Raw genomic sequence first — 23,398 nt, 5'->3', positions numbered from 1 at the left:
ATTACAAGTTATTACCGTCGGTTAGAAGCCCCCATATTTGGTTGAGGGCCGCGCCGAAGCAGGCCGCACGGGATTTGGAAAGAACAGGTGTTGACTGATTTCTCGCCGGGTTTGTGGCCACAAAGGCCACCTTTTGGCTTCAGGGTTGATCATTGAGATCTCGCATATAAGAGGGTGAGCAGGTAGGTGAAGATTTTTGGTTATCTGTGGAACATTACGCAGATTTATGTCTTGAACTTATGACTTTCGAAAGATTCAGTATCATTATGTGTTGCGATGCCGCCTTTATTTCCTGTCCGGCGCGACAACCCTATCGGAGTGCTTCTTATTTGTCATTTCAATCGTTGAAGGCACAAATTGGCTGATTTTCGCAACAAGGTCCTCGGTACGGAAGGGCTTGTGAATGATATCATCCATCCCAGCCTCGAGCATTTCTGACTGTTGCGTCGCTCTGACGTTTGCTGTCACACCTAAGATGGGCACATGTGCATCACCCCCCTTCTCGACCTGTCGAATAAGTTTGGTTGCTGAATTACCATCCATCACAGGCATTTCCTGGTCCATGAGAATGCAATCAAACATGTTGTTCTGGAAGACGTTCAAAGCCTCTTGGCCATTGTTGGCCTCCGTTATTTGAAACCCCAATGTTAACAATTTCCGAGATAGGATTTTCCTATTAATCACATTATCCTCCACCACAAGTATTCGTCGACTTGTCTTTCCCTCGTTGTGACTTCGATGGCTTCCAATATTCCGAATGGTTGCTTGCCGCGCAATCTCGTAAGTCTGCATCGTTTTATCATCAACGGGGGCTTCTGGGCTCAACTCTTCAATATGAGTCAGTGGGGGATCTTCTGGTATCCGAATTTCTTGTGTTGGTCCTTCGCAATCTGCCAACTCCTTGCCTAACGCTTGGATATCGTGAGACAACTTGTCCAGTTCCGAGATTTTATCCCCGCTAAATGCCTCCCCGCTAAATGCCTCACCGCTAGTATCATCGCTCTTGCGCACTCGAAAGAAAAAGCCAAAAGTACTTCCTTCCCCTTCTTTCGAACTGACGCCAATCTCTCCACCATGAAGATGACATAGTTTTCTGCTGACATTGAGACCTAGACCAGAACCACCATAAACCCCTTCCGTCCTTGGGGTAGCTTGATTGAATCTTTCAAATAGCTTCATCTGCGCATGATCGTCGATGCCAATACCAGAATCCTTGACAGCAAGCATAAGATATGCAAATTGTCCGGAGCCCCACTCAGGCAAGGCGGTCGTGTCAAGGCCGAGCGCATCCTCGCCCGACCGAAAGAAGACAACATTTGGAGGGTATGAAGAAGGTCGTTCTTTTGAAGCACCAATTGAGACTCGAATCTTTCGCTCATTCTTGGACCTGGCAGTGAATTTTATTGCATTGGAGAGAAGGTTGATAAGGACCTGGCCCATTCGGTCAAGGTCGGCCATAACCCATTTAATTCCACAATCCGCATAAGAAAAGTCAGCTTGGTAATTGAATTGGATACCCTGTCTCTGCAGCTGCGGCCGAAATAGAGAAATCGGATCAGCAAAATGTAATTTCGGTTGCACTCTCCGCGGTGATAATAGTAGCATCGATGCGTCGATTTTCGAGAAAGTAAGCACATCGTCAAGGATTTTTTTCTGGTGCAAAATGCAGAGACTGATGGTCTCCGCTGACTCGGCCACGCGTGCAAGCGGTACTACGTGGGTTTCTTTGTCGCGTAATGCCTCAATGATATCCTCGGTGCAATGTAATATCGCAGACAGGGGATTTCGTATCTCATGGCTAATCATGTCGATGAACCGCTCTTGTAGTTGTTTGTGATCTTGCGCATCTTTGGCAAGCTGTCTTTGAAGGGATTCGGCCCTCTTCTCTGGTGTAATATCCGCAATAGTGACAATGAACCCGCCGCGGGCATCAAGGCCAAAAGCATGCAGATTTGCAAGAAGGGGATTCAGAGTAAGCACACACCATGCGTCCTGGTGCCGCGCGCGGTATTCAACGCGCAGCACTTTTTTGGACGAAAAAGCCTCATCAAAGCAAGTAGTCATACGGTCAATGTCGTCCGGATGGATCGATCGCGACCAGCAATCTAAAAAGTTTGCGTTTGAACACTTAATCAGCGCCCGTAAGCTAGGGTTCTGGGAAACCAGCTCGCATTTATTATTGAGAACGGCTAAGCCATGTGGAATGATATCCGCAAGCTGTTGCGCAGATGCAGTTAGGGCAAAATCGAGACTCATTTTGCTCTGCGCAGAGCAATACATCAGCTTTTCTTCCTCGCGAGAAACGGCGCTCCATTGCCAGGCTGTGTTGATATCATACCACGTCGTGATCTGCAGGCTCTGAACTGAGCTCAATGTATATGGTGTTTGTAGAAGTTGCAGCGAACGATAGACGCGCAGTTCAAGGCGGTATGATTTTCAGCTGTCCAGAGTTTGTCGGATTCCCCGGGAACTTGATGAAACACGTCACATTTTCTACAAAAACGATATTTGTGACCGCCTTCCTAAATAGTCATCCAAGACTTATCTAAACAGAGGGCTGACTTTCTGTTGGATCCTATGTTAAAAGTACCTCAGTTACCTCAGACCACAGCCAATGATAAGACCGAATTCTGCCGAATTCTGCCACGCTAACCCGATGGGTTGCTTCATCAGTCTGTTGTCATAGGCCTAGACCTCGAAATGATGCGGTTCTACGCGGTTCTGTCGCGGTTCGAACCTCACGGAACCGCGATTGCATAATTTTGCCAAGGATTTCCTTTTTCGGATGGATAAAATGATGACTCACCTTATTTCTTCCTTGTTATTAAACACTGTTTTGGGCAATACACGACTGATTGTTCCAATGGAGCAACAATCCTCACGAAATTTAATTAAATTTGATGAAATTTACTTTTATATAGAAATTCCCGCATTGAAAACTATAGGTACCCCTAGATTGAGTAAATTCCAGGCTCTTCTTGGTGGTTGATTCTGGTCGGAGTAGCCGTTAATGTAGTGTGTAGTGTGAGAAATATATATTTTAATCTCAGTACTACAGTCCCGTTCCAAAAGTTTGAAACACCCTGTTTACCGCCCTGGTCTCCGCCTGCTAATAGCAGACTAGTAGATACCTAAGATGGAATAGACCGGCCAATGTATTCCATTCTAGGTAGCTACTAGTCTGCTATTAGCAGGCGGTCAATTATAATCGGCAACAGGGTGTTTCAAACTTTTGGAACGCCACTGTATACCATCAGCTCGCCAGTCTTTTTTTTCAGTTTATCCCCGTGGTGAAAATTTAGAAGTTGTTTTGATAGCATACTCCCTTGAAACTATTTTTTATTCTTTTTGTCTACTTTTTACTACTAATATTCTCTATTAACCGCTATAGAAAGGTGATACCTACTGAGGATAAAGGACTTAGCCAAAACTTGGAGAATTCAGTCATTATGTGAGGCGGACGGAGGTGTTTGATGTGGTTCCTGCGGTGATTTTTGCGGGTAGTGGAGGTTCGTTGTGCGGTCCTACGCGGTTCTATAAGATTTGGCGCGGTTCGAACCTCACAGAACCTCAGTATAGTGGGGCTGACTACCCAATCACGATAAGGGTTGGAAATAGATAATATACACATAGCTTTTTCTAGTTTATGCGATTCCTTGGAACTCGTTTAGTTCTCTTATTTATAGTCCGAAAACTTCCTGTAGGTCTATTCTACGCACTCTCCCTTTCTAAGCTCAGCTCTATCAAACACTATGTCACAGAGCCAAGACTCTCAGTTCTCTGACAACTATTCTTCGTCGATTTTTGAGGATAATCCTCTGGATAACCTAACGTTTCTTTCATCTGATGGTTTGCAGCCATTCAACCCTGATACCTTATATGGCCAGAGCACGCCAGATTCTACGCCTAACCTTGGTTTCGCCCGGCCAGCGCTTCCGCCCTCCATCCCCGAGACGCTCGAACACGTTGGCCCTCAAAAGAAGAAGATCTATGTCCTCTGGACAGATATGGTTAATGACGAATTCGTTGCATGGTGGTTAAAGACAGAGTATGGAAGTCAGACAAAACGGAATATCTTCGAGAGTAAGCACCAGGCAGATTGTTGGGAGCATTTTCACCAGGTAGCTGCTATTCAGGATGGATCCCCGCGAAGGTTATGTGTAGAACATGTGATCATATCCTTAGCCATCCTGCAGACCGTCATCGTGGAACATCCTCTATGAATAAACACTATTCACAAGGGGTTAATTGCCGGAAATTAGCGCCTCGTTCGCAGGACATCAGAAGGCTAATACGTAATGGGGTACGTAGAACTATCTATATCTTCTGTTTCGGTTAATCTCTACTAAGATAATTAAATCTGCTTAGGCTAAGCCATCTCAAAAAGGCACCTTTACCCAGCAAGCTTGGATAGAGAGGGTGATCACTTTCATGACTGCCTCACGATTACCGTTCCAGCTTGTCGAGCATCCACAGTTTCGTGCCCTTATTGAAATGGCCCGGCTTGCTCCGTCCTTCCCCGAAATACCATCTGCATATATGGTCCGCCGTCAACTTCAAGAATTAGTTCAAGAACGACAAAATACTCTTCTTCGGACGCTTCCTATGGATGCTAAGCTTTCCATTGCACTAGATTGCTGGACTTCGCCATTTTGGCAGGCCTTCATGGCAGTGACAGCCTACTTTCTCGATAAAGATTGGAATTATCGTGAGATCTTACTTGGCTTTGAACCGCTGCATGGGGCGCATACCGGATTGTATCTGAGCACAGTTCTACTGGAATTACTTCAAAAACATCGCATTGAAGACCGGGTTTTAACGGCTACCACAGATAATGCGTCTAATAACTCAACGTTAGTGGATAGCATCCGGGGGACACTCCAGTCACTTGAGCTACCTAATCATAAACCAATCATTCGTATGCCATGCATCGCACATGTCATTCAACTCAGCTTAAAAGAGCTGCTTGGTCGGATGGAAGCAAATCCAAGGAACGAAAGAGAAGAGATGGAATGGACTAAGAGAGATAATGGGGCCCGGCGAGAGAACCGTGAAATCGTGCACACCCTCTCTAAGGTAAGATTATATGTTGTCTAATAGTATCACACTAATAATTTACTAGATTCGACGGCTTGCGATTTTCGTCAACAAAAGCCCCCCAACGCCGAGAAAATTTCTTAGATCTTCAGACCAAGGAGCCAAAGCTTGTTCCAATACAAGATGTTCGGACACGCTGGAATTCGACATACTTGATGCTCCGGCGTGCGAAACGCCTATAGTCTGTTCTCAACGACTTCTGCTCACAATACGACAACCAAGAGCTACGACCAAGCCAGGATGAATGGCGACAGATTGACTATCTTCTTTCAATTACACAACCTTTCTTTACCTTTACCACATCCCTTTCGAAGACCAAGGAAATCACCATCCACAGCGTCTTCGCAATCTACAACACCCTTTTCTCTCATCTAGAGAAGTCTAGAGCTCAGCTTGCACGAAAGATGGTTGACTGGAAGAAAGTGATGCTATCTGCTATTCACGCGGCGAGGTTGAAGCTCTCGGAGTACTATAAGCTGATCAATGGGATTGATAGTGATCTCTATGCAATTGGTACGATCCTGGCGCCACAAAATAAGCTGGAATTCTTTTCTGGCAAAGACTGGGAACCACACTGGCGTGTCCGTTACCGCAAGAGCTTAGAGAATTACCTGGTACCATACCAGCAGCGCTATTCAGAGACACAGTCCATATCGAGTAGTCAATCCTTGATTGGGGGAATCTCTGATGTTGATATCCTCGTGACTTCGACCACGTCTCTCCGGCCGCAGACGAACGCTCATGACGAGCTTTCGCGGTATCTCGGAAGTAGTAAGCTAATTCACCTAGCCTTTTGCCTCAAATCTCTCGTACTGATCGTTATAGGTACCCAACTAGTGAACCCGCGGATTTACTGGAAGGAACACCAGCATGAATTCCCATCCTCGCAAGCCTAGCACGCGACGTTCTCACAACTCCTGCTAGCGGTTCTGGCGTTGAGCGGTTATTCAACTCTGCCCGTGATATTTGTCACTATCGCCGAGGCTCGCTGAAATCTAAAACAATCCAGGATCTTATGTTGTTTATGTGTACAACAAAGTTTGACATGGAATCCGAACAGCTTTCTCTGATGGATGATTACTTCACCACCCAAGAGGCGCAAGCAGCAAGGGAAGAAAAGGATGCTCGGAAGGCTGAGTGTGAATTTGATCTCATCAGTGACAGTGAGGATGAGCCTTCAGCAGCCATATCTCAGACCGTCCAAACGGTGAGCGAGCATGCGCATGGTAAAAGACGAAGGGCAGAAAACATCACAGAAGGCCTAGAGCATGTGATTGAACTAGATGAGGAGGATGAAGTTCCCCTACCTGACAATATCCATATACAGGGAGAGAGTAGTACTCAGAGGCGTTCATCAGGACGGCTTCCAAAACGTTCAAGGTGAGATGAAGATTTTGTGTATGAAAAACCATAGAGTTAGTAGAATTTAGAACGAAAAGATTTTTAAGATTCTGCGACTTGTTTGCTGCAAACCTCCAACTTTTGTGATGCTCACTCCTAATATGAATTATTGGGAGAAGCGGTCATCCATACAACCAAAAGTCTATTCCAGAAGCTTATTTGCTCACTATCCCGCTCTATTTCTGATGCCGTTACCTTTCCAGTTTCTGCTTCTCGGGAATGGGACTTCGTCTAGGTTTGAATAAATGGTACGCGATATTTAATTCGCCAACTTGTCCTGCATGACTCTCTATCATAAGTAAAAACCGTTTTTGGGCTACGGCATATAATACTGTTGCAGTGGTCCGGAATCTTCTAGCGTCACAATAGCCGCCTCTGAAGTATCGCCTGGTGTCTTCAAATTTATCCTGTTCAGTTTTACCAATTGAAATCTTCTTTTGCATCGTGCTTGGTCTCACAATTATGACTGTCCTAAGCTACCGAAGTTTATACTCCATAGCACTGATTTCTATTATCAGTATCGAAATTATTTACAGGGCCATGTTCGTCATCATGGCATCCGAAAGTCTGTTGTTTTTATGGCAAATGGAATAAGAACCCTTATAGCGAAGTTAAAATTATTACAGCTGTGCAATGGCAATATTACTGAATTTTACCCCGCGTATGTCCTCTCTTTTCGTTCCGGCCGCCACTTTGTGTCATACAAACAATTATCAACTAGCTACCAGAGGAAGAACCGATTTAAAATGAGAACAGTTCCGTATTTTCTAGCAATGAAATACAGTCCGAAACTCTCCCCTATTCAAGCCAGCTGCCGCAGTTTTTTTATTGGCGTCCACAAGACGGTATTATTTTCGCCACCCAAGGATACAAAAGCCGGTAATTGCAGTAAATGGATATCAATATTTGAAACTATATCATTATTGGAATTTTCGAATAGCTCATGCACGCCACCATAACGCGCCATTTCTTGTGCTCTGTATCGACGCACCCTATGTATGTATGTATTCCGGTCGGAAAATATATTAAAGTCTACGAACGGACTAATCTTCGATTGTAATTGTAGGATAGAAACAGCATCGAAGGAACTTCTTAGTGAAGCGAGAGTAAGGTCAAATTCCCCCCGCTTGCAAATGTATCCAGACTATGCTCATGGAAATTGAACATGAAGAATCAAAGGCGGAAATAGCTCAGCGCGTGCACTTCTAAAGAAGTGCTATTTTAAGGCGGAATTCCAATAAAGGTCAATCTGGGTGATGTGGTGGTTAGCCAACCTGTTGCTGACTAGTATTCCAACCAAATTTCACGTTGAATGTTACTTGATGTGTTGCTAACATCAAGGCAATTCTCGGGAGTCTCAACAATTCTGACAGCCATGCTCTGTCCTTCGGCCATCTCCTGCACAAACTCATCATCCACCAAAATTTCGAGACCAGCTTCGTTTTTATGTACAATGCTGGAAATCTCTAGATTTTGTTTGACAGAAATTTTTTCCGAAATTTTCATCGTGAGATCTTGGATCGTTCGTGACTTAGGATATATCGCGCGATAGTGCTCACTCGGAGACTTGTTGTTTGTGATAACTCGAATATAGAAGCATGCGGCTTGATTCAGAGGAAATAGTCAGTTATAAATCCTTTCTAGCTGTTCGACACAATGTTCACTGGGTGGGTCTTACCTGGCATAGTACTAGAATGACTTGGTTCCAATAATACTGGTGATACTTCATGGGTCGCTGATTCCTGCAGACTACTCCTGGAGCTTGGCGTGTCCATCTCATTAAATCCGGCTAAATCTGATTTGACAGACGAAACGTCATCATTTGATGAGCCCCGGCGGTCCATAGAGCCCCTTTTCAGCGGATCATCATCTGCGTTTAGTAAAGGAGACGGATGCAATTCGGGATCATCTTGAGGCCCGCCACGAAGATTTAGAACACTTTCGGGATGGCTAGAGTAGAAGCGTTTTGCGAGGGCGTCTAGTCTCTCCTGCAGTTGCTGCTGGAAGTTTGCTTGCCTTGGAGAATTGTCAAGATCTATTGACATATCGCCTTGACGTTGGAGGTTATTCTTCGAGTAACTGAGATCCGGGTTGGACTTTGCGGAAACGCTGCCTCGCTTTCTCTTATTCAAACATTCAGGTGGCGCGGGATCTTTCATTTGCAGCTGCAGCTTTTCCATTCTTTTCCGCACACTCGCTGCGTCATTCGATAGTTTTCGCTCGGCGCCATGGTCGCGGAAGAGTTTCACATTGCAGAAACAGATATTTGGTTCTTGAATGCTGAGCTTGCCGACTTGCTTTGTCTTGGCGCATAGCCTGACCTGAATTCATTTCACCCCTTTCGAAAGTGTGAAGTCGGTAGATAAGAAGTGGAATCGCACTGGGATACTGCATTGGGGTATCCTGTCGGCCGGCTTGCCAGTCCAGGTGACAGAAAATCCATCGTGGGAGACTTGCTCAACGTGCATGGAGGAAGTGTTATCGCCCACGTATTCGACAGCCTTGAGTTTAGAGTCCCTCTTCTTTGACTCATTGAGCCCTCGCGCTGATTTCCACAATTGCCAATAGGCAGCTGGGTCAGATCGTTGTTGTTCTTCATCGAATGAAATCCGAATAAAGGTTCGGTACTGAGTAGATTCGACGTTATATACCACAGCTGGCATTGTGTCTACCACCCTGAGATGGTAAACCTGACCTTTGTTGAGATATGACACAGCCGCCTCGCGCGAATCATTAACTATAGCAGTGGGGGCTCGGAGAGTGGTGGTATAACGGAACCTGAAGGTGCAATATTAAAAGTTTTGAACATTGGTAAGATCGTGTTTGTTGAACTTACTGGTTCCCTTCAGGGAAAGACATAGTATTTTGTGAGTTGACACGGCTGCCATTCACCGAGTGGTTACTTTCCGTTGGGTTCCATGATAGCTCGTCACTCGAAATACGATCGTAATTAAGTGGCTCAGCTGAGAGTCCCATATTTTCGAAATCCGGACTTGGCTGGGGGATCTGATTCGGTGCATATGCGCCTGGCTCGGAAAAGGAATCCATACTGTTCCATGTCACCGCGGGATTGATACCATCCAGTGAGCTTGAGTTGGCGCGATCTCCGAACTGATCTCTCGTTTGCCAGCCCAAAGTAGATTTAATGTTATCTTGAGAAATGTTCTTGGAAGGTTGACACCCCTCTACCAAGTCATTGAATGTCGTAGGGGCATTTAATTGCGATCCATAAAAGTCGAGACTGTGGCTTTCAGGTGCTAGACACAGTTCAGGCGCAATCCCGTCGAATGAGAAGGAAGGGTCGGGTAATTCGAGGCTTCCCTTCGCCTTCTTACAGGCTCTGCTAGATATGAGATTTTGTTCCCGGAATATCTGGTAAAGAAATGATTACTTACCTTTCTGAAGGTGTCATATTATTGTCTACATCAGTAAAAGGGTTTCCCGATTCAAGTTTGTTATTGGTGGTGCCCTCGTTGAAAAATGATTTCCCACAGAGCTTTTGAAAGCGGCCAATGAGCTCGCTACCTGGCTTATGAGATCCCGTTCTGTATAATAGGCACATTTCTTAAACATTGTAATTCCACATTGGTATATTGAGTATTGGGCGTACCTGTGACAGAACATTGGTGAAAAGGAAAAAGGAGCTCCTTTCGAAAATGTTCTGTATTGAATTGGTCTAGGGCGGAGCCGATCTGATGAAACCTTCAATATTAGGTTTGCTTTCTCTTTACTGGAAAGATAATATGCAGATGGATAGAATTTTATCTGGGGGCGAAGCTACTTATATCAGGCTTGTGTGCAAGTCGGGGAATCACAGTACTTCTATGGTGCCCTGCATGAATGATGAGACCATGGCTGTATTATCCGCTAAAGTACCACCGGCAAGGTGGAGATGACAGGGCGGGATACTGCGTAGTAGTTGGGGGGGAGGGGAGCCAACACAACGGGGCAACTCCAGTGGATGTGTTTTCCGTTCCCAGTCCCCAATCCCCTGTTACGTGACATGCAGCTTTTGTTGTTCTGCCCGTGTTGGATCAATCATCCGCTTCCCCCTCAGGACTTTCTCGCGTCATTGGATCCTCGTCTCCTTTGTTTGGTTCCGATTGATGACTGGTGTCTGCTAGTTCTGCGAATGAAATAACATCCCGGGGCATTGGATTGATCATACATTACCAGCTCCTTTGTTGGTGACAGCACGTAACATAAGAGTACATACCAGGGTCCATGTGTGGCGCTTGCACCCAGAACCAAACAGGAGCAATGATACACACACATGCGTCCCCGATCAGCGAACCTCAATGATTATGGGACTTCATTGGTCGGCTGCTCTTTCCGTAGGCAGTCGCCCCTCAAAGTGGAGACTTGGCTCCACTCAAGGTGACCAGCAATGCTAAAAGCTGATATGAAATATGCCTTGGCATTTTTAGCTAATGGAGAGACAGCCTTGGGTGCCCCACACTAATGTGAGGGTACGTATTTCTGACTTTTATCTTTTCGACTGAAACCTCCCTCCTCAGTACTTTACTGTGGGCACCGTAGAAGTGAATGGAAGGATCGACGCCACTCCCCCATCTTTCTCACTGAGGCATTATCTCCGCAAACGGCCTCGATTTCAATTTTTTGTGTTCGATTATGAACTTTTGATTTTTGATATGATGTCATAGAAAGCCGAGATATACAGATCCTCGGGAGCTTCTGTCGGGGTACACTTTTAGCGCCCTATTCTGAGCCGCACTGACATTGGCAAAAGCCGCCGTATCATGAACAAACACATCGCGAAAAGGCACAATTAAGTGTTTTACAATGCACGGAAGAAATCCATCACAATTGATATTTGGCTGGCTTGAAATAAGAGCCCAATTCTCGAATTCAATCCCGTTCGTGACTTTTGGCGCCTCGGAGATTTTCTCAAATGACGCGTAGGCATTTCAGGGTCCAGGCATTTGGAAAATAAAGCCCGGCGTAACATATTCCTAATCATCGAGCGTTGGGCCCTGGAATGATGTTTCATTACGCGCGTTGTTCCGAATCTAATTTATGTACACTACTCCTTTTGGTAAAGCGAAACTCCTTTTATGTATGTATGTATGTATGTATGTATGTATGTGCGGAAACCAAGCTCATTTGAACTTGACTTAAAAGGCCCACAGACAACTGCCCATCTTAAAAGACCCACACAAACTCAGATCTATGATTCATCAGTGTCTCTCACAGACAGGGAATCGGATATCAAAATGCTCATCTAGTTGAGATGGAGTAAGATTCAGGATCTTTTGCCGACTAACGAAATCATACCATACAGCCACGCCACCCGACTCGAAATACGCGAAATAGAATTGTTTAAGCTTTGTCTCAAGATTAATATTACGCCTTGTACATTCTTATGATTAGGTAAATGTATCCCTGATCTTTTAACTAGCTAGCCTTCCCACTATGGACGAGCCTTGAGCCCAAGAGAGTCCAGAGTTCTAGGCAGACCGGAAAGGATCATCAAAGATAACCGAGGTTTTCGCTGAACAGACCTCCGACCGCGCTTCTGAATACGCGAATCAGCTGAAAAGTAATTATGAGATGTAAGGATTGAGGATAATTGAGTATCTGGATGATATGGAAAGAAGATCCCCGTGACTGGTGCCCAAATATACCAGGTAGGAGTGCTTAGAAGACCATTTTCGGTATCAAAGGAACGTCGGACTTCGACCAAAGACCACTTTCTCTCTAGCCTATGGCAGGCGGTCACCACAATGATTACATATCTTCCTGGCTCATGGGCTATTAGCCCAGTAATTGAGGATAATAAGCGGCTGTCAGAGAATGCAGAGGAAGCACAAACCCAAAGAGAAATAAGGATAGGTCATGGCCTAATCGCATCCGGGAACAAAGCGGGTAAGGGCGCCCGGTCCCAAGACTGCCTTGATAAAGCATTTGGCAGACACTTATTGTGTGTCGAGATGGAGGCAGCCGGGCTTTTGAATAATTTTCCATGTATTGCTAACAGAGGCACTTATGATTATGCAGAGTCGGGAAAAGAGAAAACCTAGCAAGAATATACTGCAGCCGTGGCCGCCGCATACGCAAAGGAACTTTTGGGATGTAGGCAGTCTAGTGTTGGGTATTATGAACAATCTTTCGGAAAATCATCACCAAGGGTGCAGCTTTTATCGACCCTTCGAGCTTGCCGTCTACAAAAGGACCTGCCGACGGCTTCACTATGGCGGAGAAAGCTGCAACCAAGAAACTTATGGACGATGCTGGATACAGGCTAGGTGCAGAAAATCAGCGGCAGTGCCGGATCTTTTGGAGAAATTTTCTCAAAATGCGCGACGTCGGTATCGAAAAAGTCCTATATTACCGCACCAAAGAATTTGGCAGCTACTGCAAAGGAAATCCCAAGACGTCAGAAACCTCTCGCGTGGATACAATCAAGAAGTGGGAGGCCCGATATAGACCTCATATCGAACAACTAGAAACGCGGCTTCTCAGGCTCGGGAAAGGTGACCTAGCGCGCGTATCCGATCTTGACAAATCCCCAAGTTTCTGAGAGGCTGAAAGCTCAGGGGTCCTGTTGGAACTGTGCCAGAAATGAATGGGCCTTCCCCAACGAGGAAGAAAGCTTCAAGGGACTTGGCTTGCAGGCTTTCTCTCCTGATATGGTATGCGCACCCTACGATAACCATTTAGTGTCAGAATCTGGTGGAAATAAATCCGCATTCACCTTCCTCTTGCCTAAAGACGATAGCTCTTTACTCGTTTGTTCCATCATTTCCGTGCGCGAAGGAGACTTTTTATGTGTTTTTTTCTGATAAAATTCGTTTCTCAGAAGCCAGAAGTGCCACACACGGTATCTGCGGACCAATCGACAATCTGGGGCTAGACTACTCAAAGTCACTGGTACATTGAACCAAATGCTCGTCTCCAAACCTGGTGGTTCCACAAACGTTCGGGCCCATTGGGAATCAATCTATGATGATATTGGCCCAGAGAGCTGGGCCTCATGGAGAGTTTCTTTAAAAGCCACTAAGCCCATGATGCTATTTGAGCCTCTCGTTCGTGAGGCTGCCCAGCAAGAGCAATATGTGTTGCACTCGGCTCCTGAGCATGCAAAGAGAGGTTTCCTCAAGCTTTATGAAACTGACTGAAAGTTCGTTGAGCATCTTAATTGCTATTCATAATCGGACGTGGCGAGCGGCTTCTACCAATTCGACTTCCCTCTTATATTATTGGTTCGATGGTTCTCCTTTCTCCACTTTGGAGTAGTACGACTCGGGGGGATGGAGGGAGTCAGTTGCCCCTGCTTTGTATTCTGTCCGGACTCTTCAGTTCATCCGAATCCCTAGCATAACCGTGATGTGCACGCCAATTATTTTCCAAATGCACCTTCCATTTATTTATTTTTTCGTAAAGGAAGCGCTAGCGATCGAGACACCAAGCAATTGAACTGTGTTAGCAAATCAATCCTCTGGTTCGGCATGTGGGCTAGCGACCACTTCTACGCTCTCGGCAAACAGCAATGTTGCACAGCAACATATGCAGAGCGAGCTACATCCGGCAACGAAAGTCATCATCATCCCCATAAAGCATCCAGAAGCTCGCTTGTCTAAGTGCTGTTACTTAATGCTTGGCCCGGTAAACTCTAGAGCTTTCGATATGGAATAGATTTTGTGCGGAATCGAATCTCTTATCAGCAGGGCGTTATACAGAGGTTAATCGTAATAATATTGCTTTGAATCACAACGCTAGGCAACAACCGCATTTCTATTAATGGCCCGTCCAGGTATGATCGTGATCAGAAAATTTCAGTCAGCGGAGGCTTGGCGAGAGAATCTGGACCCGAGGTCCCACTTCTATTCCTTTCCGCTCTTTGCCCAAACCCCCTTTCAAGGGCATAGGACCCCGTTTTCTCCGTCAGATCTTGAACTCAGCTGAAGGATCTTGATTATCAACCAACCACGGTATTCGAACTTATTCGCAATCAGTTCCCTGATTACCAACATTATGAAGGGATTTCGTGGCCGATCTCTTCTAGTCGGATTGCCTTTTTGTCTTGTTAGAGCAGAATCGGATTCCGACCCCTCTCTCTCTAGCCGCCGATGTCAACTGGTATCTTCCACTTCCGTGCTACCTATATCCACCACACCCACGTGCTAATCCCAGTCTCGGCACAGGTACGGCATTGACGGAACCTGGAGCGCGTGAGTGAGGGATTTTCTGGCATTCCAGCCTCGAGTAACTGACAGTCTTCAGCGTGAATATCTATGTTGGTACAGAGCTCACGATATCATCTTTATTTCCAAGCACTGTAGATAGAGGCACATGGCTCATCGGAGAAAAGGCTTGTGAAAACTGTACGTTATGTTGTCACCAGGCCATGTTTTCATAAAACAATGGACATAATAAACTGACAGTGGAAGCCAGCTTCGCTATCAGATTGTCCAACAAAACGAGGCGGCCTCTTTGATCCTTATAACTCTTCGACATGGAGAAATCAGGATGAACGTCCTAGATTGAGAAATTCCTCCACCCAAGCAACCTACGGCACAGATACAATACTTGTGGATTTTACGGAGGTGTACGAAGACCAGCTTATCATTATCAATGATAAGGATACCTGGATTGGATTGCTTGGCCTCGCTGTGAGCTTAAGCGACCATGCTCTAAGCGAGCACACTGACTTTTCTACCTTTTCCATGATGGAACAGGCCTATCTCAACAACAGTATCGCTCCCAGCGGAACATATGGCTACACCGCTGGCGCCCACTATCGTATGCAATACAACAGAACACAATTGTGGGAATCTCACTGATAGGTATACCAGGGTTAAAGGGTGTTCTAGCCTCTCTTACAATTGGAGGTGTAGATCAGGACCGATATAGTACTAATGATGCCATTTTTCATCTGACCAGGAATCTGGTTCCTGTTGTTTCACTGAATACCATATCAATTTCGTCCGACTCAGAAGATGAAAAAGGCATCTTTACACATCATCAAATCGCAACCTCTACCCCGGGAACTAGCTCTCTCTACACTCTTGACTCCTCGACTAGCTACATATGGCTGCCGGAAAATGCCTTCAATACCTTTGGCCAAGCTTTCAATCTTACCTATGATGATAATCTAGGTTTTTATACATATGGAAACGATACATCACTCCGGCAGCGTCTACTGGCTATGGGCTTGTCAATCACATTCTCCATTTCCGACTTTCCCAATGCCTCTCACGGTGTGAATATAACACTCCCCTTCCAAGCCTTTGATCACTCACTCTCCTATCCATTCCCGAATTTACCCTCCGAGTATTTCAACACTTCACTTCCCTATATTCCTGTCAAAATGGCATCCACAAATGAGGAACAGCGTATCGGCCGAGTTTTCTTCCAAGAAGCATACCTAGCAGTCGACTACGAGAGAGAGCAGTTCTCTGTCTACCAAGCCAAATTTGACGATGATCTTGTCGACGAGAGCAAGGATATCATCCGCATTGATTCCTATATCGAAAGGTCATTGGATATCTCATCCGGGAAACAAGGTATTCCGGCGGGAATTAAAGCTGGAATTGGAGTTGGTACCGCGGTTGGAACTGTCTTAGCCATAGCGACTGGATTCAGGGCATTCATATATTTACGGAAACGTCGATTTGCAAGGGAAGAAAAGGGTGAAACTTTGGAAGATGGTACGATTAGCCTCGACTATTCGTCTCATAGGCCTGGCGAGCTTGATGGCGAGCATGAAAATCGACTTGAAATGGCATCGGATAACTCTAATGCCGTTTTCGAACTACCAGGATCTGGATCAGCTGAGCTAGATGCTAGTCCAACTTCCATACATGACTCGGATCATGCGGCGAGTAAACCTGAGGAAAGACGAATCCCACGGCATTCGGAAACCCAGTCGAGTATTGCTGCTTCCTTATCTTCCCTAATAACGGAGAGTTCGGATGATGAAGGTCCGGCACCAAGGAAGGGACATACTGCTAGCCCTCCAACATATACGGTGTCTACATCTACGTAGAGAAGGATCACTTGATATCACTCCGACAGGAACCGGCCTGACAAATAGTCATACTTTGCTAAATGATACCCTGCAGGATGTTTCCTGACGCCCAAAATTCGGCTCTGCCATCATAATTACCCGTACCAATCCCTGCAATCTTGGCGTGTCGTCTGGGCTGAATAGGTGCACGCCCCAGTCTGTTTCAACGTCCGATCCTGATTCTTCTCTTGCGTAGTAATATCGTTCGGTAGCAAGGCGATGAACATCTTCTGCATGTCTGCGAAGATGCCTTTCATGCAGGAGATCCTCATTACACATGACATCTCCGATCCTCCAAGTGCTTTTCTCGAAAGTGTCGTAAAGTTGATTTGTGTTCGCTGTACTTGTGTGTTCGACGATGAACGGACAGCAGGTTATTGTCGTAACATTGAAAGCATCGTCGAGGTTTTTTGGCCTTCCGGATATAGCTTCCCGCCTTCTCCAGAAGCAATTGTTCCTTTGAAATTTTAGGAGAAATCGAGGCTATTTTTGTTGTTCGCTCTTCCATTGCTGTGTGCTCTTCGTCGGGTTCATCGATTGGAGCCGGCCGCTTACGTCGTCCACGCAGTGGCCCGCCTTCGAGGTGACAGCAAAATTGCGAGATAGCAGCGACAGCGGCATTTCGTCTCTGCCACTCTGCTTCCAATGAATGGGAAGTTGGCCATATCAACAATTTTTGGAAAATATTAGTCTGATCTGGTAGCATGCTGTCTGTTCGCAACACGTTTTTCGCTTCCTCGTGGTTGATAGCCGCTCCGGAGAGCTGTCGCTCAATGTCTATGTTCGCCTGTTTCCGATCAAACTCCTTTCGAACTTTCTTTCTCAATGCCCTCTCTAACAGAACAAAAGTGTTGAGCTTTTTGCGTGTGAGTTTGTCACGTCGCAATTGCATTTGCTCACTCGGATCATAGATGTAGATTTCGGCTTGCTTATCCAATCGCCGGATCACTTCGACATACTCTGGATGTTCACGAATTGACGCTCGTTGCTCAAGAGTCAGGTGCCGAGGCCATCTGGTATCAATCCACCTGCTCATGCGGGTGATTGCACGCATGAGGGATTTGTTGGATTTTGCGGCCGTTCATCACATTTTGCATGTCCATGTCAACATGTCGCGGAAGATAATGGTTGAGGAATCTGCGAAAATCTGTGTGCTTCATGATCAAATTTTGCTGAACTTGGCTGACCGCATCACTATTGTTCAACATTTTTCCACCTCCATAGCGCATGAGGTGCGCAAACATCGACTGAAGCCAACCATGAATATCCCCGAGATTCCTCAGTCGAGTAGACATGGTGCCACGATCCCACAGAAGAACCGGGTGTCCGTTGACCACCCCAGTCTTGCAAAAGATATAATATTCCTCCATCTCGGATTTCAAGGGGAGTGGTATCTGCTGGCGACCGCCTTCAACAAATAGACTTCGGAGTCTTTTCACGGAGAGGGCCGGGAATTTCAAAAATCTGCAGCCAGAAAAGTGTACAGTACCAAATATGAAGACGTGGGGGCTGAACATAAGCGACGGGTCGTCAATAATTTCGGGGAACGGAAAAGTGTTATTTAGAAGAATCAATTATCAGGGCAAGGAATCGAGCATCAAGGAATAGTAGAACCCGGCCCTGCATTGTGGGTTTGGGGTCGCGCAAAGAACCCTCGGGGCGATCAGGAAGCGGAGGAAGTTCCGGGGATGTGTAAGCTGTCGAGCCGCGAACTTGACCATCATCTGATTCTTCGCTGCCGCAGTCTGGCCGGAAAGACGTTCCGGAGGTGTCGCCTTCACCGTCCATGGAATGGTCCAACATTTCCAAGCCAGACTCTGTCGAAGATAAGTTCGGGTCGGCGAATCGAAAGGGAGGCGATCTATATCGAACGACGAAGACGACTATGACTGCGAGGGCAGGTCGTTGGATGGGCGGATAAATGTCATGCAAAAGAAACGTGAAGGATAGTGGGGTCACCTGGGTAGCAAAAGAAGACAGCGAGGACAGCGACCAGGGTCAGGGCAGCTGGAGCTTTTAAAGGCCAGTGAAAGCTGGCATCGATTGCGGCCATTTTGGCGCCGCAGAGGACAGAGGAGTGCCGCAGTGGGTTGTTTGGATGGGGGTGGGGGGGGTATAATGCTCAATCCGAAAGTTAGCAGAAAGGCATGGAATCCAGCGTGCCCAGGTACCAGGGGCCAGGGGAGCTCGAGCCAACGATACGCCTGAGGGGCCCAGAAGATCGACGGGCGCATAACTAGCTGCGCCGATCCCGAGCCCAATATGTCGCCCACGCTATGATCAAGAGCATTATCACGCTTACCTCCACTTTGGCCATCCTCTTCATCCATTATGATGCGTGAGACCGCATCTTCCGTGCTAGAGCCCTCGTTCAGAGGGTATGTGGCCTCTAAGCAGGACACGCTCATTCTGGTGAAGGCCTGTTTAAACGGCACGTTGCACCTGATTTCCCGTCGCCCCTATTTCGCGAACGGTCGTATCTCGTGCGCAGCGTTAACGTCTTCATCTACAAGGAGCAGACCTCCGGCATCAGGCGGTGGACTGATGGCGTCAAATGGAGTCTCAGTCGTATACGAGGCGGTTTCCTCATCTATCGCGAACTGGAGGAGTCTTCACCTACCGGCGGAAAAAGGCGCGCGATAGAGAGGGGCAATCGTCGACCGGCCCCTTTCACCCGACCGGGCGAGCCTTCTTATGGAAGTACCAATAGTGGTTCTACATACACACACACACACACACACACACAATTCATTAACGCCCGGCGGCTCAGCTGAAAGGGCAACTATCAGTAATCTACCAGTACATGCATGTTTGGGTATACGCCGTGTCTCCTTGGAGCCCATACAGAGTTTCTTTCCGAATCTGACATCTTAACTTCCAATCTCGTAGCTGGTCCCTGTGGGTTAGTATTGGTTAGTAGACTGGCTTGAAGGCGCTTCTTCAAGTGTTCAACATCCTATCCTCGGCAGTTGAAGCGCGTCTACCGTCGATCACAAGGTGTAGGGGTTAGTAAGGTGAGGTATTCTATCAGTTTGTCGGCACGCCTAGGTGGCCTCAAGTCGGCCCGTAGCGACCGCGAACCGTATTGAGGCTCGCACTGCTTCCAAATTCGGCTTCCACTTTTGATCGTCGGAGGGTGACTTCCCTCCCAAGAAGAAGGACATATTACTTCGGTGAGTGTGGGTACATTGCAGCATTTCCGTCCGGTGCGCTGTCCACTTCCGACATCGAAACAGAAAGTGGTCTACCGTCTCTCTTGCTTGTCCACATGCACATTGATCTGTTTCGGCGGCATTGATCCGAAAGAGATATCCATTGAGTCTTGCCATGCCCGTGCGGAGCTGGGCTAGCACGCTCGCCTCTTTCCACGATAATCGGTCATACAGCTGTCGCGTGTGTTTTCCTGGGAGCGCTGTGTCCACTCGTCGGGAGTGTCTCCCTACATTCTCGGGCAACTCGCTATTGGGGACTGCTTGGGCACGCGCAATCTTTAGAGTGGTCGATTTCATTTTGGGGACCTGTCCTTGCAGAATGGCATCTTCTTGCGTCGCGGCTCTCGCCTGCTCTTTCGCCAGCCCTAGTAGTTTGTTGTCTTCGCTAGTGGGGGTCCACCGGACGCTGATCTGATTTCCATGCTTCTGCAGTCTTCTCATCAGCTTGTAGATTTGACAGACAAATTCCTGGCCCGACTGTTGTCGCGGGTTCTTCAACGTAAGAGCCGCTGCTTTGTTGCTCGTGAACAGTGTGATCCTAAAGTCTTTCAATCCCACGAGTGTCTTCAGTGTATGCGCCATTGCCGCCAGCTCCGCGGAAAATGGATTTTGCTCTGTTCTCGCACTCAACGTGACGGACAAGGTCTTCAGTCTCACTTTGCGATAGCGTGGTGGTTGTTTCTCGATCGCCACACCAAACCCAACCAGCTCATTCCGCGCCGAGCTGCTGAACGCAATCTGCATTGACCCGCCTGGTACAGTTGACCCCTCTGAGATGGGCTCATCAGACTGCACGCGTGCTTCCCATGGTGCCAGTGTAAACGGGTTGATGGTTTCCAGTGATTCCATGTCGATGTTTTTCAGCGCGTCCGCTACTTGATATAGTGGTGAGCGGTGGTATCTCCAGAACTTCCGGATCCGATCTGTGTTTCTGCGAAGAGGATTGGTCTCTGGTAGTGTGTGGAGGTCTGCCCACATCTTCACGGCTCGTCTCCAGAATCGGTGTTGTGCCGTGGCAATGTGGGCCTCGGCCTCCGCTACGCTGGTCGCAACTGTAAGGAATGTTCCTATAATTGCTTGTGCTCCTACCCTTTGCACACGGTTGATCGGTCCGATGTTCTTATTCTTGAATGCGTGCATCCAAACATTCGACGCATAGTCCACCACCGGAGCCACGGTCGCTGTGAAGAGCTGTCGTGCGCTCGCTGGGGAGAGGCCTCGGAGCCGTCGTAGCTCCATCGCGGCCTCCAGGCCCTTAGATACTGCCCTTGCGATATGCTCTTTGTACTTCAGTCGCGTGTCCATCAGGACCCCCAGGTTTTTGACCTTGGTTTTAGGCTCGACCATCTGTCCCTTGACAGTGAACGGTTCTTGGTCGACTTTGCGAGCCTTGGGTGCGAAATGTTTAATGGCTGTTTTGTCTGCTTCAAAGGTTGCGCCGCTCCTCCTTTCCCAATCGAGCGCGTCATTGATGATTGTTGCGATACCTTCCCGATTACTCTGTACGGTTGGCCCTGTTACCCACGCGGTGAAGTCATCCACGAAGGCAATTGCTCCTCCTTGGCCGTCGATCGGTCTCTGCACGAGCCGGTCGATCTTCTGTGTGAAATTTTCTCGGCTCGAGGATTTCCACGTGCTCTTTGGCGATGTTCTGTTTCTGTTAGCAGGATACACAGCTATATGGTGATGTCGCATATGAAGAATCAATATCTGCAAAATATATATCCCCAGATTTGCGCTACTAAATATATTCTCATAATTGGCGGTAAAATAGAATACGAACTATCAGAATATCAACTATAGAAAGCTACCTCTTTGAATCATCTCTCAAGTATCATTGTCCGTTGGCATGATCAAATGAAAGACATTTCCGGAGCTCAAAACGCCGATTTGGCTCGGAGTAACGGTTGGTATGGTCTGGGAAAACGGTGCTTATAGTCAAGCAAACATGAGCTGCCAGCACTTGCCTCAATTGTGGTCTAGTGGATATTGCTGCATTTACTTTCTAATAACGGTTCGGGTTCGATTTCCGCAGGTTTAATTCCGATGAAATTCCGACAGAATGAGAGCTCGATCTCGCTCATGTAGTTCGCCCTCGTAATCACAATTTGTCTGGAATTTCCGAGTCATCTTTTGGAAAAACTGCGACTCAAACTCCCTTATTCGGTATGCCCCTTGCCGTTTTCGGATGTTACGTCAAATACAACACTTCCAAGCTTTTTCACTGAAAGTCCCTCTTTTCCCTTTTTGGTCATATTATGTCACCACATTTGGACCATTCTCGGCAGTATCATCTCCATATCACTCTATATTCTCCGCTTCTCTACGCCTTTCCTACTTCTGATATGGCCTAGTTGCCGATTAGCTAAAATGTGCACTGCATGAAGCCACGCACCTGCACATATGGGTTTCGCATCGGCTTTGCTCTTCATGGAGTATCTATTTCCGTCATCGCGTCGGAAGCACGGTAGAAAAAAGCGCTGGAACCTAGAACAGGTTACTCATTACAAGGACCAATCCAGCAGGGACGATTTGACTCTTCCGTCCGCAAAGCTTGACATTCTGGTTGAGTCGGCCCCTCTCATCTGCTACGGGTCACCGGCAACCTCCACCGGAGCGCTGTTCTCGGGTCGTCTTCGCATTACAGTCACTGAACCGGCCAACCGGCTAATAGTGAGAGAGTTAGACGTCAAGCTCGTTTCTAAGAAGACTAATAAGAAGCCCGCGTCGAGTCACTGCCCGAATTGCACCGTCCTCAGCGAAGAACTGACCCGCTGGAACCTTCTTTCAAAGCCGCTTCTTCTTGAGAGCGGGTACTACGATTTTCCTTTCAGTTGCCTGTTTCCTGGTCATCTACCCGCCTCCTGCGATAGCTCTTTAGGCCAGATAGAATATATCCTGCGGGTGAACACTCAGAGCTCTACAGATGAGGAGTTGAATCTAGAATTACCTCTCCACGTCCGACGTGCGCTTATCCCCAGCAACGATGTTTCATCCACCCGAACATTACCGCCAACCAATCTCACCTGCCTCGTCGTACGACCATCAGTGACCCTCCCTATCGGCAAGTTTCCCGTGCAAATGGTGTTGAGCGGTATAGTCGACGAGGACAACGATTCACAGACGCGCTGGTGTCTGCGAAGGTTGATGTGGCGGATCGAAGAGCATCAGAGAATCACATCACCCGCATGCCAGAAACATGCCGGTAAACGTCATGTCGGCGGCAAAGATATCCTGCACCAGGAGACGCGCATCGTTGGCCAGAATGAAGAAAGTAACAGATGGAAGGCAATTCCTAGCATCGCCGGCGGCGAGGTTAACATCCAATTCGATGCTAGCATTAGCCCGATTGCCAATGCGACTTGCGACATGGATGCCCATGATGGCTTAGAGGTTAAGCATGACCTTGTTATCGAATTTGTCGTGGCTTACGAGTCGTATTCGAACCGAACAATCGCTTTAATCACTCCCACCGACTCTGCTCGTTTGTTTAGTACGAGATTCGAGCTCCATGTCACTGAGCACAGTGGTCTCAGCATTAGTTGGGATAAAGAATTGCCTCCAACCTATGAAAATGTTTCGGCCAGGGCGCCGGCGTACACTTAAGCTAGACAGCCCATTGGAGCCAAGGAGGACCATCGTGGATCTCGATACCCCC

At 47.2% G+C, this 23,398-nt stretch overlaps 9 protein-coding genes across 9 annotated transcripts; 5 read left to right on the top strand and 4 right to left on the bottom strand.

Annotated features, from left to right (window-relative positions):
• Positions 1-285: 285 nt before the first annotated feature.
• Positions 286-2,256, bottom strand: N7481_001628 (hybrid sensor histidine kinase/response regulator; the record flags this gene model as incomplete). Its single annotated transcript, XM_057260847.1, has 1 exon — positions 286-2,256. The coding sequence occupies one exon, from the start codon at positions 2,254-2,256 to the stop codon at positions 286-288; it is 1,971 nt and encodes a 656-aa protein (XP_057128679.1).
• A 1,496-nt stretch (positions 2,257-3,752) lies between these two features.
• N7481_001627 (uncharacterized protein) lies at positions 3,753-6,481 on the top strand (the record flags this gene model as incomplete). The annotated part of the gene is given in 5 exon segments (XM_057260846.1): positions 3,753-4,083; positions 4,095-4,303; positions 4,369-5,076; positions 5,280-5,868; positions 5,994-6,481. 5 exon segments carry the CDS (start codon positions 3,753-3,755, stop codon positions 6,479-6,481), a joined length of 2,325 nt encoding a protein of 774 aa, XP_057128678.1.
• Positions 6,482-7,782: 1,301 nt separating this feature from the next.
• Positions 7,783-9,910, bottom strand: N7481_001626 (uncharacterized protein; the record flags this gene model as incomplete). Its single annotated transcript, XM_057260845.1, is given in 5 exon segments — positions 7,783-8,102; positions 8,177-8,819; positions 8,835-9,276; positions 9,335-9,838; positions 9,894-9,910. 5 exon segments carry the CDS (start codon positions 9,908-9,910, stop codon positions 7,783-7,785), a joined length of 1,926 nt encoding a protein of 641 aa, XP_057128677.1.
• Positions 9,911-12,709: 2,799 nt separating this feature from the next.
• N7481_001625 (uncharacterized protein) lies at positions 12,710-13,637 on the top strand (the record flags this gene model as incomplete). Its single annotated transcript, XM_057260844.1, has 3 exons — positions 12,710-12,992; positions 13,033-13,289; positions 13,326-13,637. The coding sequence occupies 3 exons, from the start codon at positions 12,710-12,712 to the stop codon at positions 13,635-13,637; spliced, it is 852 nt and encodes a 283-aa protein (XP_057128676.1).
• Positions 13,638-14,588: 951 nt separating this feature from the next.
• On the top strand, positions 14,589-16,507 carry N7481_001624 (aspartic peptidase domain-containing protein; the record flags this gene model as incomplete). Its single annotated transcript, XM_057260843.1, has 3 exons — positions 14,589-14,663; positions 14,904-15,261; positions 15,315-16,507. 3 exons carry the CDS (start codon positions 14,589-14,591, stop codon positions 16,505-16,507), a joined length of 1,626 nt encoding a protein of 541 aa, XP_057128675.1.
• A 292-nt stretch (positions 16,508-16,799) lies between these two features.
• On the bottom strand, positions 16,800-17,582 carry N7481_001623 (uncharacterized protein; the record flags this gene model as incomplete). Its single annotated transcript, XM_057260842.1, has 1 exon — positions 16,800-17,582. The coding sequence occupies one exon, from the start codon at positions 17,580-17,582 to the stop codon at positions 16,800-16,802; it is 783 nt and encodes a 260-aa protein (XP_057128674.1).
• Positions 17,583-17,637: 55 nt separating this feature from the next.
• Positions 17,638-17,949, top strand: N7481_001622 (uncharacterized protein; the record flags this gene model as incomplete). Its single annotated transcript, XM_057260841.1, has 2 exons — positions 17,638-17,677; positions 17,753-17,949. 2 exons carry the CDS (start codon positions 17,638-17,640, stop codon positions 17,947-17,949), a joined length of 237 nt encoding a protein of 78 aa, XP_057128673.1.
• A 136-nt stretch (positions 17,950-18,085) lies between these two features.
• N7481_001621 (uncharacterized protein) lies at positions 18,086-18,581 on the bottom strand (the record flags this gene model as incomplete). The annotated part of the gene is made up of 2 exons (XM_057260840.1): positions 18,086-18,345; positions 18,488-18,581. The coding sequence occupies 2 exons, from the start codon at positions 18,579-18,581 to the stop codon at positions 18,086-18,088; spliced, it is 354 nt and encodes a 117-aa protein (XP_057128672.1).
• Positions 18,582-22,170: 3,589 nt separating this feature from the next.
• N7481_001620 (uncharacterized protein) lies at positions 22,171-23,346 on the top strand (the record flags this gene model as incomplete). The annotated part of the gene is made up of 1 exon (XM_057260839.1): positions 22,171-23,346. One exon carries the CDS (start codon positions 22,171-22,173, stop codon positions 23,344-23,346), a length of 1,176 nt encoding a protein of 391 aa, XP_057128671.1.
• Positions 23,347-23,398: the final 52 nt, after the last annotated feature.

Source organism: Penicillium waksmanii (assembly GCF_028829765.1).
Source record: "Penicillium waksmanii strain IBT 27052 chromosome Unknown utg000001l:1.0-4852451.0:1.0-4856178.0, whole genome shotgun sequence".
In the NCBI taxonomy this organism is placed as follows: Eukaryota; Fungi; Ascomycota; class Eurotiomycetes; order Eurotiales; family Aspergillaceae; genus Penicillium; species Penicillium waksmanii.
Note: the sequence above shows the minus strand (reverse complement) of the source record. Positions and strands in the feature narration are given on the sequence as shown.